Source organism: Ranitomeya variabilis, chromosome 1, assembly GCF_051348905.1.
Source record: "Ranitomeya variabilis isolate aRanVar5 chromosome 1, aRanVar5.hap1, whole genome shotgun sequence".
Classification (NCBI taxonomy): Eukaryota; Metazoa; Chordata; class Amphibia; order Anura; family Dendrobatidae; genus Ranitomeya; species Ranitomeya variabilis.
In genome coordinates, this window is record NC_135232.1 from 1090162896 (window position 1) to 1090178220 (window position 15325).

At 45.6% G+C, this 15325-nt stretch overlaps 1 protein-coding gene across 2 annotated transcripts in view; it reads left to right on the forward strand.

Moving 5' to 3' along the window:
* Window positions 1–15325, forward strand: part of FAM184B (family with sequence similarity 184 member B) — a 113197-nt gene that overhangs the window by 78499 nt on the left and 19373 nt on the right. For both annotated transcript variants that reach the window (XM_077280002.1, XM_077280003.1), the window contains exons 7-8: window positions 949–1046; window positions 3192–3270. In XM_077280002.1, the coding sequence (XP_077136117.1) occupies window positions 949–1046; window positions 3192–3270 (177 nt within the window). The remainder of the gene's footprint in view (window positions 1–948; window positions 1047–3191; window positions 3271–15325) is intronic.

Sequence of the window (15325 nt, forward strand, 5' to 3'; positions counted from 1 at the left end):
CCATCAAAATGGAAGTGTTCTGATTGGATTACATTTCTGTCTATTGCGCATTCCGGTGAAATTCATGAAGAGGAACACATGTCTTAATGAATTTGGTGCTTCTTACTCCAGCGCACCCTTAAGTAAGACTGGCTTGTCTTGACGAATTGGGGTCATAGTTTTTGTAGCCACTATTTTATGGAATAAATTTGATGTACTCAAGTAACTAAGTAGTTAGCAGTGTTGGGACACAGCTCGTGATCATTGTCATTAGTCATGCAGTCCCATTGCCTTGGCTGGTGGTAAAGAGCTCACTGATACCTGCGTGGGGTAACAAGTCCACTCATGATATTTCTTCCCTCCTAAATCTTCCCTCGTCATCGATATATCACTAAGCCTAATGCAAAGTGTTGGATGGAGTGATGTGAAGCTGCCACCACTGGACTCTGTAGCAGTGGAAACATTTTCTAGGGAGTGCTGAATCTATCTGGCAGGTGCGATAATATAGTGTACCTACAGAATTGTTAAAATAAAGATAAAGTGGACGATCACATTAAAGCTAAGTTCTTGGGTCGTATATCTAAACTCATATGACAGGTAACCTGCACATAAATTTTAAAATTAAAAAAGATATCGAGGTGGAACATTTTTCTTTTAAATATTCTGTCTAAATAATAATAAAGCTAATAATTGAAATATTCCGTACCAATCAAAATTTTCACAAATGACTTTAAACATGGGTTACGTAATTAATATTCATAGATTAAAGTCAAGCTCCTGAGTCTCAGAGTCAAATCTGTGATAGGGCCCCTTCGCACCAAGCGTCTTTAAAAATACAGATATCATCATATGTGGCAGATGGGCTTTCACCAGGGTCCGCACCTCCTATGGCTGCACCTGTGCTGAGATTATAGATTTATATCATGCATTGATCGGCACGTATATAATGTTTTCTGTGAATGTTTCCAGCAGAATAAGGCGATTCTTCAGCAATGCGAATCCTCCAGTGGTGGAAGTAAAGACAAGGAGAGCTTGTCCTCTGAATCAAGAAATATGGAAAGGCAGAGGTAGAACGCATAATGTATTTGTCTTATTCCAGCTACTTGCCTGAGCAAATATCTCATGAAATGTGTAATGAAATTACTTTTCATTTGTGTCACCACCGTCCAGCCTGATACAATCTGTACCATATGGGAGATGTATTCTTTAGATAGGGCTTCAATATCTGGTCCGACATCCGGCATCCCACCTATCTGTCATTTGCAGCTCCAGCGCCGGATGGATGTAAAGAGTGGATGGAAACACCCATCACAGAAATAGAGAGATGAGATTATGTAAAGGGGCTGTTCACAACTTGGACAATGCCTTCTTGATCTAAATGTTTGGCCCCCATACAATAAAAAAGCCTATACTCACCTCCTTTGCTGACGCCATTCCAGTGGTGTCAGCACTTGCTCTCCCTGGGGCTCTTGTGTGGTTGTTCTGACATGTGACCTCAGCGCCCAATCAACGCTGGCGTTACTGTCCCCGCCTTTGGACAAATCGAACGTTAACAGGAAGTCCGGGCTGCAGCTGATCTCTCATTTCCTCTTCATGTTCAATTCGACAGGAAGTGGGGACAGTGATGCCAGTGCTGATTGGGCGCCGGGGTCACGTGTCACAACAACAAAACTAGAGCCCCGGGGAGAGAGAGTGCTAACATTAGGGAAACAGTGCCCTCACGGGAGGCTTTTTTATTAGGTAAAAGCATGGGGAATGAGAAGTTGTCCGAGTAGGGGACATCTTCAATACGCACCAGAAAATGACTCGTTCCACAATATTTAGGTACTTATATGTGTGCAGGCAGCCTCTATATTGCTCTTCACCGTCCCTCTCTGTGTAATATTATCAATGACTAACGAGCTCTAACTACTTTTATGACTCATAGCGGTCAAGATTTTTCAATGAGCACACGGGTTTTGTGCAATTAGAGAGAGAGCAATGCCAGAAAAAGAGAAGTCCAATTAGTCTATGTTCATATAACCTTTAACTCCTCGCTTTATACTCCATCAGGGTTTTCTATTTGAAGCCGCAAAAAATTATATTTTGACTTAAAGGGGTTGTCCGGTTCAAATCAATATGTCTACAGTTACTCTGTGTGACTGCAGACTTATGAATCGCACCAGCTCACGCACACTGGATGGCCACATCCCTAGTCGGGGCACAGCCTCACGCAATAAAAGTGTATGGAGTGAAGCCTGGAAAACTGGATGAGAGTATGTATAAGGCATACGTACCCGCCAGACCCGGCTTAGAAACAGGTGAATCCCCGCAGCGCACAGTGCATGTACTGGGGGATTCATAAGTCTGCAGTCTCACAGAATGACTGTAGACTTATCGATTTAGACTGGACAACCTCTTTAACCTCCAACAGAGCCTTTACCACGTTTTTGTGTATTCCTAATTAAGATGGACACTGCTAAAACAGTGACCAGACAGAATAAAGGATGACTTTGGCTACCTCAGTATAGTGAATGGCTTCCTCAGGAGTTCCATCCAAATTATGTGTTTTATAAGGAAACCGCTAATGGAATCTCGAATGTGGTGTCAAACATAATGTTAACGTAGCCTCAGTGGGGAAAGGCATTTTTCTTAAATAAAATAAAAAAATATATTAAAGTTTAAATATATTTCCATACATTATCAATGAATAGAAAAAAATCTATAAAAAATGTGTATGCTTTAAGGCTAGAGAAGCAATGTTATATTGAGGAGCCAACATTTTCAGCTGAGCTACCCAGCTCTCCTGAAATGTTAGTTTTAGTAAATCCACAGAATCCCGGTAATATACCAATTCTGGCATTTTTTTCGTAAATTTCTGCCTTGACTTCTAGAAATGTATGAGTAAGTTGACAACTGGGCTTTGTCAGTTGGGAGCTGGTCCATATATACTGTCAAGTCAGTGTTGACTTTGTAGGGACATACCACTCTGAAAAGCAGCAAGGGAACACCCAGTTGTCAGTTAATCTATACATTTATATAAGGAATAATATGATAACAGCACAATGCCTAGTTATAAGGAATTATGATGAAGATTAAGAACAATTTTTTAAAGGGTAATTAAAATATTAGTAAAGTTGAGAGATCTTCTTTAATCTATTCTGTTTAGTGGTAATAACATGGTTTGTGGATTGTGATAATTAACACAGGTTTATTACTTCTGTCCTTTCCAGATGTGAATGTGACTGTCATTCCTACCTAGTTACATCTTCAGAAACACAGGAGTTTTTAGAAAATCCATCTGGACAACAGGTAGTTTATTTTACTGTTATTGCTCTGACTGTGGTATAATAGGACCACAATGTTTAGGTGATGTGTTTTTATCAATAATTTTACTATCACTGAACTTCAAACAATTCTTAGCCGGAAGAATTATTAGTCAACTTTTTAACCTCAAAAGATTTAATTCTCTTGAGGTGGAAAAAAACAGCATTATAAATACCATCCAGTTTGACTTCTAGGGATTTTCTCAAATTGTCTCTTGAGCAGCTCCGAGCTATGCAGTTTCTTTACTTCCTGGTTTCTGGCAGGGTGGACTCTCCTCCTTGAGTGACAGTTCTGGGGAAGAGCTGAGTACTAGTAGAACTAAAAAGCTCAGCACACGTTCTCCTATAATACATTCACATATCAGTGGTTCATTCTGGAGTGTGCACTGCTAGCACTGTATTTATACATAGTGATAGCAAGGCATTTGAACAAGCACACATCTCCGGTCCAGCAAGACCAGAGAGCCGAGCGAGATTAGCAGATCTGCTGTGAAATCTGAGGGGCTGGTGATTCATAACTTCAGAAGATGAGAAGGAGTGGTGGGGTGAGCTGATAACTGATGCATAGAAATCAATGGGCTGCAGAGAGGTGACTGGTATGTTAACAATAATATAATAAATAATAATGCTTTAAACTAGTATGTCAAGAGTTACTCCTATGGAATGTAACTGTGGCACCCCAGGAATCCGGATGCCACAGTGGTATTGCCTGCCTCCCGAGGAGGGTGATGTCATGCCTGGAAGCGAGGAGTCCCCTTAGCAGTTAACACTAGCATACAACACTTTCCTGACTCCAGGCCAGAATGGGGAGCTCTAGACCCGGTTTCAGGGTAGCTTCCCTATAAATTCTGGTCTGGAGCAGGAGTTAGAGTCAGTCTGTGTGAGACAGTGAAGGGAGAAGAAGCAAGGGAGAGAGAAACTGGGAGTGGAGTTGCGATTGAGCTCACCTCCAGGATTGAGCGCCGGAAATCGGACATCGGAGTCCGAGGTTGTGTGGGAGCTGTAAGTCTCCTGGCCACAACTGACACCTGAAGGCACAGCAGCAGACTAGAGCCCGTAGTCACCACGAGAGAGGGACACCTGAAAAAGGCTTGAGCTGCCTGTCATGTGGGTAGTGTTCCACCTGAGGGACAGATTGAGAGAAGGTCTTGAGGAAAGCTAATGCATCAAGAACCCAGAATTCAGCGCAGAAAGGAAGGCTGCCAACCTCATCTGGCTAGGGGGAATCTGAACCGCTTCCAGGCTGCCCGGATTTCAAAGATCACCTGTAACCTGTGCCCTGGACTGCATTGGCAATTAAAAGGTAAAGAGACTGCAAATCCTGTGTCCTCCAATTGTTTCCTGCACCCCAACATCTACAACCCCTCATAGACTGTCCTGGTAGCCCTGGGGCCTCCGCTCCACTTGTGGGGAGCAAAACCATCTAAGCTGCATCACCATAGGCCCCAGCAGATCCCTTTAAGCAGCGTCGGTCATCCCTGGCCAAGTACCACAGGTGGCGTCACGAATATTAGACTTTATTTTCCACCACACTTCATTCCCTTTAATTGGACGCCCATGACCACCCCTTTAAGTACCGCTGGACCCAGCTCGAGTACCCCACGGTCCTGGCGGGCGCTCCATAACTACTGTGCGCTCTCGGCCAGGATGTGTAGGCTGAGCTAATTATTTTAAAAATATAAATCTGAAAATTGTGATGTGCACTTGTATACAGCCCCCTAGAGTCTGGTACACCTAAATAAAATCTTGAGTGACCAACTGTCTGCAGAAGTCACATAATTAGTAATCCACCTGTGTGTAATCTATTCTCAGTATAATTACAGCTGATCTGTGAAGGCCTCAGAGGTTTGTTAGAGAACATTATAGATCAAACAGCATCATGAAAACCAATGAACACAGCAGACGGGTCGGGGATAAAACTGTGGAGAAGAGTAAAGCAGGGTTAGGTTATAAAAAAATAGCCCAAGCTCTGAACATCTCACTGAAAACAGTTTAATCCATCATCCAAAATTGAAAGGAGTATGGCACAACTGCAAACTTACCAAGACATAGTCGTCCACCTAAACTGACATTCCAAGCAAGGAGATCACTAATTAGATTGGCAGCCAAAAGGCCCATGGTCACTTTGGAGGAGCTGCAGAGTTCCACAGCCCAGGTGGGAGAGTCTGTTCACACTACAACTATTAGTGCTGTGTTGTGGCAGAAAACCAGCACTGCATTTCACCCTGAAAACACCATACCTGCCATTAAACGTGGTGGAAGCATCATGTTGTGGGGATGCTTTTCTCCAGCAGGGAAAGGGAAGCTGATGGGAAGATGTATGGAGCTAACTACAGATAAATCCTGAAGGAAAACCTGTTAGAGGCTTCAGAAGACTTTAGACTCGTGCATAGATTCACCTTCCAACAGGACAACAACCCTAAACATACTGCCAGAGCTACAATGGATGGTTTAGATCAAAGCGTATTCATGTGATTGAATGGCCCAGTCACAGTCCGGACCTAAATCCCATTGAGAAATTGTGGCAAGATTTGAAAATTGCTATTCACAGACGTTCAAAGTTAAATGTTAAAATCTGGTAGTGACGTATCCTAAAAGACTTACTGCATGTAGTTTCAGTAAAAAATGGTCTTGATCGGCTGAATTCAAAGGCGTGTCACAATTTTAAGATTTAAATTTTTAAAATATTCAAAAAGCCATGTGTCATTTCCTTTACACTTCACAAATTTCTTTGTACTTATCTTTGTGTTGCTAGATCACATATAATAAAAAAAACACAAACATTTACGTTTGCAGGTGCAATGGGAAAACTTTTGGAAAAGTTCATGGGGTGCGAATACTTTTTTTAGGCACTGTACCATCACTTTATGATATTGTAGTCTGAACCTAATATTTCACAGATCCTAAGAATTAATGGGTTTCAAAACAGATATAGCACTACCTCACCTTTACTGTTTTTCCATGCACAGTGGTACCCTGGCCACCTGATATTGGGTACTGTGTAGTCAAGAGCACAAGTAAATCAGGCCGGTTCCTGATCCTTGCAAAACTGGTTGGGTGGCCACCTGTGCACGAAAAATAAAAATGGGTTTTCCAGGAACATAGAGTATTAAGGCATTATAAAACCTATTAAAAATGAAAAAACTTAAACATTTTGCTCTGTTCCTTAGCTGTCACATTCGGTGATGTGACCAGCAGCTCCTTACTACAGTGGCATGTAAAAATTTGGGCACTGATCAAAATTACTGTTATTGAGAACAGTTAAGCAAGTTGAAGATGAAATGATCTCTAGAATTCCTAAAATTAAAGATGACACATTTCCTTCGTATTTTATGCAAAAAAATATACTACAAATTATGCCATTTTATAAATTGCAAAAAGGAAAATGGGCTGTAGTGTGGCTAATGGTCGTGGAGCGCCCCCCAGACGCAGGGCGCGATGAATAACGAGGACACAGGGTCGCAGTCTATTTACCTCTTTACTGAAGTCTTCAGGATCCGCAATCTAGAGCACTGCTTAACAGGGCTGGCTGAGACCGGCCGGTCCGATGGCACCTCCAGAGTTCCCTTCACAGGTGGAAATCTGTGCCTACCTTCTAGCGCCTGTGTGTTGTAGTACCTCCCTGCTGAGCACCACGGGATAGTCCTCACAACTGTTGTGTCTGTTTCTGATGTTCTTTCTCACAACTCATATCTGTTCTGATGTTCTTTTCCATCCCCCAGATGATATGGCTAAGACGCACCCGTATGACGGGTAGGCCTGGAGTTCTTCCGGGACCGTAGTGTCGCCCCTCTCCCACAATTGCCTCCTAAGTCTGCTTAGGTGATTTAGGTGAGGCAGCCAACCTATATTTAACTGTCCTGCCGCTGTTTGAAGTAATGCTTGAAGCCCAATAATTCCTCGGCGTTCCGGCCACCGGCTACGCGCCTCAGTAGAATGTTGCCACGATCTTAAGGCACGACTCCTACTGGTTTTATCTCCTTTTTGCTTTGATCTCGTTTCTCACTTCTCCACAGTAAACCTCGCTTCTTATCCTTTCTTAAGATACCGCCGCAATGAAGTGCAGGCGCGGTTCCGTAACGTTCTGTTCTGTTCGCTAGGCCACTGTCAGGGTCCCACCCCTGACAGAGACCCCCCTGAATCTTCCCCCCGCAACACCCTCTGCCACAGGATGTTGCCTGGATCCAACCCAGTCAGCTTCTCACTAACTTCCTATCCAGCCCCCAGTTTTACCAGATTGTGAGGAGTGGCCTAATACATAGAAACCTTTGCTCCCCCTGGTGGCCAGAGTGTGACGTGTAATGTGTGACTGTGATACCTGGTCAGGTGAACTCCTTAAGTGCCATCAGACGTACCATCTCTCCCCTTAGCGGCGGAGCGTCAGTGCTGCAACGACCAGGACTCTGGGGCGCTGCACTCGCATAGTCAATAGGAGGTATGTGTTGCAGAGATGGCTTGTCTCTGTGATGTAACCCGGAGTATTTTCTCTAGTGCATGAAAGCACTAAGAGGTTCGTTAGTTGCACCTGGGACCAGGTTATGGGTAGCTGTGAGAGATGGGCCGGTCTAACTACCCACATACCTCCCCTCTCGGTGTGGTTAACAGCCTACAGAATGGAGGCTGCTTGGTACATGGTCTGTGTGTTGGGAGAGAGAAGGCCTCTTGTGTGTGTTAGCCTCCAGACCGAGCCTGAATACTGGACACTACCCCAGCCTGTGTGCCCACAGGCCTGGCGGAGCAGAGCCCTGCTGTGGACATGTTGTATTTAGTTTGCCTGATCTAAAGGCTATTTGTTTTCTGTTTTTACTTCTGTGTTTATGAAACAATAAACCCACATGAACATTTAAAGGAACCTGCCTCCTGTTTTCCTCCCATCGCTAGGTGCTAAACTTACAGGCAGTGTTTCCAGCAGAGAAGTGCGACTGCTACAGGAAGGACTGCATGTCCTGGGTTAAGTCTGTCACAAGCCAGCAAGCATCACCAGACAAAATGGACGACCTGCTGAAACACCTGGTCCAGTTGCAGCAGCAACAGCAAGAGACCAGCAGGCTGTTGTTACAGCAGATTCAGCAGAGCCAGCATGAACAATGGCAGCAGATGCAGCTTCTTGCAACTGCATTCCAGGGCAGGACGAGTGCCCCAAAACCAAGTCCGGCTGATGACGCCCACGTTCAGAAGGTGGTATGATGGGCTTTGCAGAAAATTACCCCCAGGGATGATGTTGAGACCTTCCTGACGGTGTTTGAAAGTGTCACCGAAAGAGATAAACTCCCACCAGAGCAGTGGGCAGAGATACTGGCTCCATACATGATGGGAGAACCCCAGAAGGCGTACTATGATTTAGCTTTCCAGGACGCCAAAGAGGATGAGAAGCTAAAAACTGAGATTCTCATGCTCTTGGGGTGACAATGACTATCAAGGCACAGCAAGTTCACTGCTGGACGTATCACCAGGACAAACCACCTCACCCCCAAATGTTTGACCTGTTGCACCTGGTCCAGAAGTGGCTGCAACCAGAGTCCTCTATGCCTGCACAGATGGTAGAAGGGGATTGTGTGGACCGGTTTGTGCACTCCCTGCCAAGGCCCATACCGACTTGGGTTGCCCAGGGTAATCCCCGGAATGCCTATGAACTGGTTGGACTGGTCAAGAGATACCAGGGGATTAAAGGCTGCTTGGGAAGGCAGCCCACTCCATACTGAGGTTCCCAACAGGGGGCGAATGACCCAAAAGGGGGTGGGGCATCCAAGGTCCAAAGTGTTGAGGGAGGTAGTGCCCAAGGTTCCTATGGGTTGCCGCTTGTTGTCCCCTGACCCCAGAGCAGATGGACTGCAGCATAGGATGCCAATGTTCATATTATGCGTTTCAGGCCTGTAGTGTGAACTGTCAGCCCAATGAATGGCCTCAAGCGTGTCCCATGAAGGTGAACAGGAGGAATGTAATGGTACTGCTAGATTCTGGGAGTTTAGTGACCTTTGTGAGGGCCACCCTTACTCTCCAACTGATTCCAGGGAAAAACGTCGGTGTTCAGTGCTTATATGGTGATGATAAGGGGACATTGAAATGGCCCACGGTACTGTGTCCCATGAGGTCGGCGTCATTCGGGACCAGTGAGAATTTTGGGTCTGCCAAACATAGGAACCAAACTTTGAAAGAAGCCTTTAACAATGTCACCTACATAATGGGGTTGCTGTTGTGAATTTGCTTTTTGCTCCCTCTAGTGGTTACTAGTTTTTTGACTCTGGTTTTTCTGTCATTCCTTTTATCCGCACCTGGGTCGTTAGTTAGGGGTGTTGCTATATAAGCTCCCTGGACCTTCAGTTCAATGCCTGGCAACGTAGTTATCAGAGCTAGTCTGCTGTGCTCTTGTCTACTGATCCTGGTTCCAGTTATTTCAGCTAAGTCTGCCTTTTGCTTTTTGCTATTTGTTTTGGTTTTGTATTTTTGTCCAGCTTGTTCCTAATCTATATCCTGACCTTTGCTGGAAGCTCTAGGGGGGCTGGTGTTCTCCCCCCGGACCGTTAGACGGTTCGGGGGTTCTTGAATTTCCAGTGTGGATTTTGATAGGGTTTTTGTTGACCATATAAGTTACCTTTCTTTATTCTGCTATCAGTAAGCGGGCCTCTCTGTGCTAAACCTGGTTCATTTCTGTGTTTGTCATTTCCTCTTACCTCACCGTCATTATTTGTGGGGGGCTTCTATCCAGCTTTGGGGTCCCCTTCTCTGGAGGCAAGAAAGGTCTTTGTTTTCCTCTACTAGGGGTAGCTAGATTCTCCGGCTGGCGCGTGTCATCTAGAATCAACGTAGGAATGATCCCCGGCTACTTCTAGTGTTGGCGTTAGGAGTAGATATATGGTCAACCCAGTTACCACTGCCCTATGAGCTGGATTTTTGTATTCTGCAGACTTCCACGTTCCTCTGAGACCCTCGCCATTGGGGTCATAACAGTTTGCCAGGCCAGTATTAAATGTTTAATGCATTGCAGAAGAGGGATTATAAGAAAGAAGATTCTGAGTTTTTTTTTTCTCCTTCCCCTTTACCTCAGAGTGGCTATGCTTGCTGCAGACATGAATGTCCAGACCTTGATTACAAGTGTGGACCAGCTGGCTACTCGTGTGCAGGGCATACAAGACTATGTTATCAGAAATCCTATGTCAGAACCTAAAATACCGATTCCTGAACTGTTTTCCGGAGACAGGTTTAAGTTTAGGAATTTCGTGAATAATTGTAAATTGTTTTTGTCCCTGAGACCCTGTTCTTCTGGAGATTCTGCTCAGCAAGTAAAAATTGTTATTTCGTTCTTACGGGGCGACCCTCAGGATTGGGCTTTTTCGCTGGCGCCAGGAGATCCGGCATTGGCTGATCTTGATGCGTTTTTTCTGGCGCTCGGTTTACTTTATGAGGAACCCAATCTTGAGATTCAGGCAGAAAAGGCCTTGCTGGCTATGTCTCAGGGGCAGGACGAGGCTGAAGTGTATTGCCAAAAATTTCGGAAATGGTCCGTGCTGACACATTGGAACGAGTGTGCACTGGCCGCTAATTTTAGAAATGGCCTTTCTGAAGCCATTAAGAATGTTATGGTGGGTTTTCCCATTCCCACAGGTCTGAATGATACTATGGCACTGGCTATTCAAATTGACCGGTGGTTGCGGGAGCGCAAAACCGCAAATTCCCTCATGGTGTTGTCTGAACAGACACCTGATTTAATGCAATGTGATAGAATCCTGACTAGAAATGAGCGGAAAATTCATAGACGCCAGAATGGCTTGTGCTACTACTGTGGTGATTCTACACATGTTATCTCAGCATGCTCTAAACGTATAGCTAAGGTTGTTAGTCCTGTCACCGTTGGTAATTTGCAACCTAAATTTATTCTGTCTGTAACTTTGATTTGCTCACTGTCATCTTATCCTGTCATGGCGTTTGTAGATTCAGGTGCTGCCCTGAGTCTCATGGATCTCTCATTTGCTAAGCGCTGTGGTTTTACTCTTGAACCATTAGAAAATCCTATTCCTCTTAGGGGTATTGATGCTACACCATTGGCAGCAAATAAACCGCAGTATTGGACACAGGTTACCATGTGCATGACTCCTGAACACCGCGAGGTGATACGTTTCCTGGTTTTACATAAAATGCATGATTTGGTTGTTTTAGGGCTGCCATGGTTACAGACCCATAATCCAGTCCTGGACTGGAAGGCTATGTCAGTCTCAAGTTGGGGCTGTCGTGGTATTCATGGGGATTCCCTGCCTGTGTCTATTGCTTCTTCTACGCCTTCGGAAGTTCCGGAGTATTTGTCTGATTATCAGGATGTCTTCAGTGAGTCTGAGTCCAGTGCACTGCCTCCTCATAGGGACTGTGACTGTGCTATAGATTTGATCCCGGGCAGTAAGTTTCCTAAGGGAAGACTGTTTAATCTGTCGGTACCTGAACATACCGCTATGCGTTCATATATCAAGGAGTCTCTGGAGAAGGGACATATTCGTCCGTCTTCTTCCCCTCTTGGTGCGGGATTCTTTTTTGTGGCAAAAAAGGACGGATCTTTGAGACCTTGTATTGATTATCGGCTTTTGAATAAGATCACTGTCAAATTTCAGTATCCTTTGCCGCTGTTGTCTGACTTGTTTGCCCGGATTAAGGGTGCCAAGTGGTTCACCAAGATAGACCTTCGTGGTGCGTACAACCTTGTGCGCATTAAGCAAGGTGATGAATGGAAAACCGCATTCAATACGCCCGAAGGTCATTTTGAGTACTTAGTGATGCCTTTTGGGCTCTCCAATGCGCCTTCAGTTTTTCAGTCCTTTATGCATGACATTTTCCGGAAGTATCTGGATAAATTTTTGATTGTTTATCTGGATGATATTTTGGTTTTTTCTGATAATTGGGATTCGCATGTGGAGCAGGTCAGGTTGGTCTTTAAAATTTTGCGTGAAAATTCTTTGTTTGTCAAGGGCTCAAAGTGTCTCTTTGGTGTACAGAAGGTTCCCTTTTTGGGGTTCATTTTTTCCCCTTCTGCTGTGGAGATGGACCCAGTCAAGGTCCGAGCTATTCTTGATTGGACTCAGCCCTCGTCAGTTAAGAGTCTTCAGAAGTTCTTGGGCTTCGCTAACTTCTACCGTCGTTTTATCGCTAATTTTTCTAGCATTGTGAAACCTTTGACGGATATGACCAAGAAGGGCTCCGATGTAGCTAACTGGGCTCCTGCTGCCGTGGAGGCTTTCCAGGAGTTGAAACGCCGGTTTACTTCGGCGCCTGTTTTGTGCCAGCCTGACGTCTCACTTCCCTTTCAGGTTGAGGTGGATGCTTCGGAAATTGGGGCAGGGGCCGTTTTGTCGCAGAGAGGCCCTGGTTGCTCTGTTATGAAACCTTGTGCCTTTTTCTCTAGGAAGTTTTCGCCTGCCGAGCGAAATTATGATGTGGGCAATCGGGAGTTGTTGGCCATGAAATGGGCATTTGAGGAGTGGCGTCATTGGCTCGAGGGTGCTAAGCATCGTGTGGTGGTCTTGACTGATCACAAAAATCTGATGTATCTCGAGTCTGCTAAACGCCTTAATCCGAGACAGGCCCGCTGGTCATTGTTTTTCTCCCGCTTTGATTTTGTTGTCTCGTATTTACCAGGTTCAAAGAATGTGAAGGCCGATGCTCTTTCCAGGAGCTTTGTGCCTGATGCTCCTGGAGTCACTGATCCTGTTGGTATTCTTAAAGATGGAGTTATCTTGTCAGCTATTTCTCCGGATCTGCGACGTGTGTTGCAGAGATTTCAGGCTGATAGGCCTGAGTCTTGTCCACCAGACAGACTGTTTGTCCCGGATAAGTGGACCAGCAGAGTCATTTCCGAGGTTCATTCCTCGGTGTTGGCAGGTCACCCGGGAATTTTTGGCACCAGAGATCTGGTGGCCAGGTCCTTTTGGTGGCCTTCCTTGTCAAGGGATGTGCGGTCATTTGTGCAGTCCTGTGGGACTTGTGCTCGAGCTAAGCCTTGCTGTTCTCGTGCCAGCGGTTTGCTCTTGCCCTTGCCTGTCCCGAAGAGACCTTGGACACATATCTCCATGGATTTCATTTCTGATCTTCCGCTATCTCAGGGCATGTCCGTTATCTGGGTGATATGTGATCGCTTCTCCAAGATGGTCCATTTGGTTCCTTTGCCTAAGCTGCCTTCCTCTTCCGATCTGGTTCCTGTGTTTTTCCAGAACGTGGTTCGTTTGCACGGCATCCCTGAGAATATTGTGTCAGACAGAGGATCCCAGTTCGTTTCCAGGTTCTGGCGATCCTTTTGTAGTAGGATGGGCATTGATTTGTCGTTTTCGTCTGCTTTCCATCCTCAGACTAATGGACAGACGGAGCGAACCAATCAGACTTTGGAGGCTTATTTGAGGTGTTTTGTCTCTGCTGATCAGGACGATTGGGTGACATTCTTGCCATTGGCTGAGTTTGCCCTTAATAATCGGGCTAGTTCCGCCACCTTGGTTTCGCCTTTTTTCTGCAACTCTGGTTTCCATCCTCGCTTTTCTTCGGGTCATGTGGAGCCTTCTGACTGTCCTGGGGTGGATTCTGTGGTGGATAGGTTGCAGCAGATCTGGAATCATGTGGTGGACAACTTGAAGTTGTCACAGGAGAAGGCTCAGCGCTTTGCCAACCGCCGTCGCGGTGTGGGTCCCCGACTACGCGTTGGGGATTTGGTATGGCTTTCTTCCCGCTTTGTTCCTATGAAGGTCTCCTCTCCCAAATTTAAACCTCGTTTTATTGGGCCTTACAAGATATTGGAAATCCTTAATCCTGTATCTTTTCGTCTGGATCTTCCTGTGTCGTTTGCTATTCACAATGTATTTCATAGGTCCTTGTTGCGGCGGTACATTGTGCCTGTAGTTCCTTCTGCTGAGCCTCCTGCTCCGGTGTTGGTTGAGGGCGAGTTGGAGTACGTGGTGGAGAAGATCTTGGATTCTCGCCTCTCCAGGCGGAGGCTTCAGTACCTGGTCAAGTGGAAGGGCTATGGTCAGGAGGATAATTCCTGGGTGGTCGCCTCTGATGTTCATGCGGCCGATTTAGTTCGTGCCTTTCATGCCGCTCATCCTGATCGCCCTGGTGGTCGTGGTGAGGGTTCGGTGACCCCTCACTAAGGGGGGGGTACTGTTGTGAATTTGCTTTTTGCTCCCTCTAGTGGTTACTAGTTTTTTGACTCTGGTTTTTCTGTCATTCCTTTTATCCGCACCTGGGTCGTTAGTTAGGGGTGTTGCTATATAAGCTCCCTGGACCTTCAGTTCAATGCCTGGCAACGTAGTTATCAGAGCTAGTCTGCTGTGCTCTTGTCTACTGATCCTGGTTCCAGTTATTTCAGCTAAGTCTGCCTTTTGCTTTTTGCTATTTGTTTTGGTTTTGTATTTTTGTCCAGCTTGTTCCTAATCTATATCCTGACCTTTGCTGGAAGCTCTAGGGGGGCTGGTGTTCTCCCCCCGGACCGTTAGACGGTTCGGGGGTTCTTGAATTTCCAGTGTGGATTTTGATAGGGTTTTTGTTGACCATATAAGTTACCTTTCTTTATTCTGCTATCAGTAAGCGGGCCTCTCTGTGCTAAACCTGGTTCATTTCTGTGTTTGTCATTTCCTCTTACCTCACCGTCATTATTTGTGGGGGGCTTCTATCCAGCTTTGGGGTCCCCTTCTCTGGAGGCAAGAAAGGTCTTTGTTTTCCTCTACTAGGGGTAGCTAGATTCTCCGGCTGGCGCGTGTCATCTAGAATCAACGTAGGAATGATCCCCGGCTACTTCTAGTGTTGGCGTTAGGAGTAGATATATGGTCAACCCAGTTACCACTGCCCTATGAGCTGGATTTTTGTATTCTGCAGACTTCCACGTTCCTCTGAGACCCTCGCCATTGGGGTCATAACAGGTTGCACAGGAGCAGGGGGCTGACACAAGGTTTCCCTATTTTATGATGAGTGAGGAGTTGTTCTATTGGGTCACAAAAGTGAGGGTGGAGCTGGTGGAATAGTTAGTAGTGGTGGGCCCCTATAGACAGATGGTGTTGGACATGGCCCATTCACAC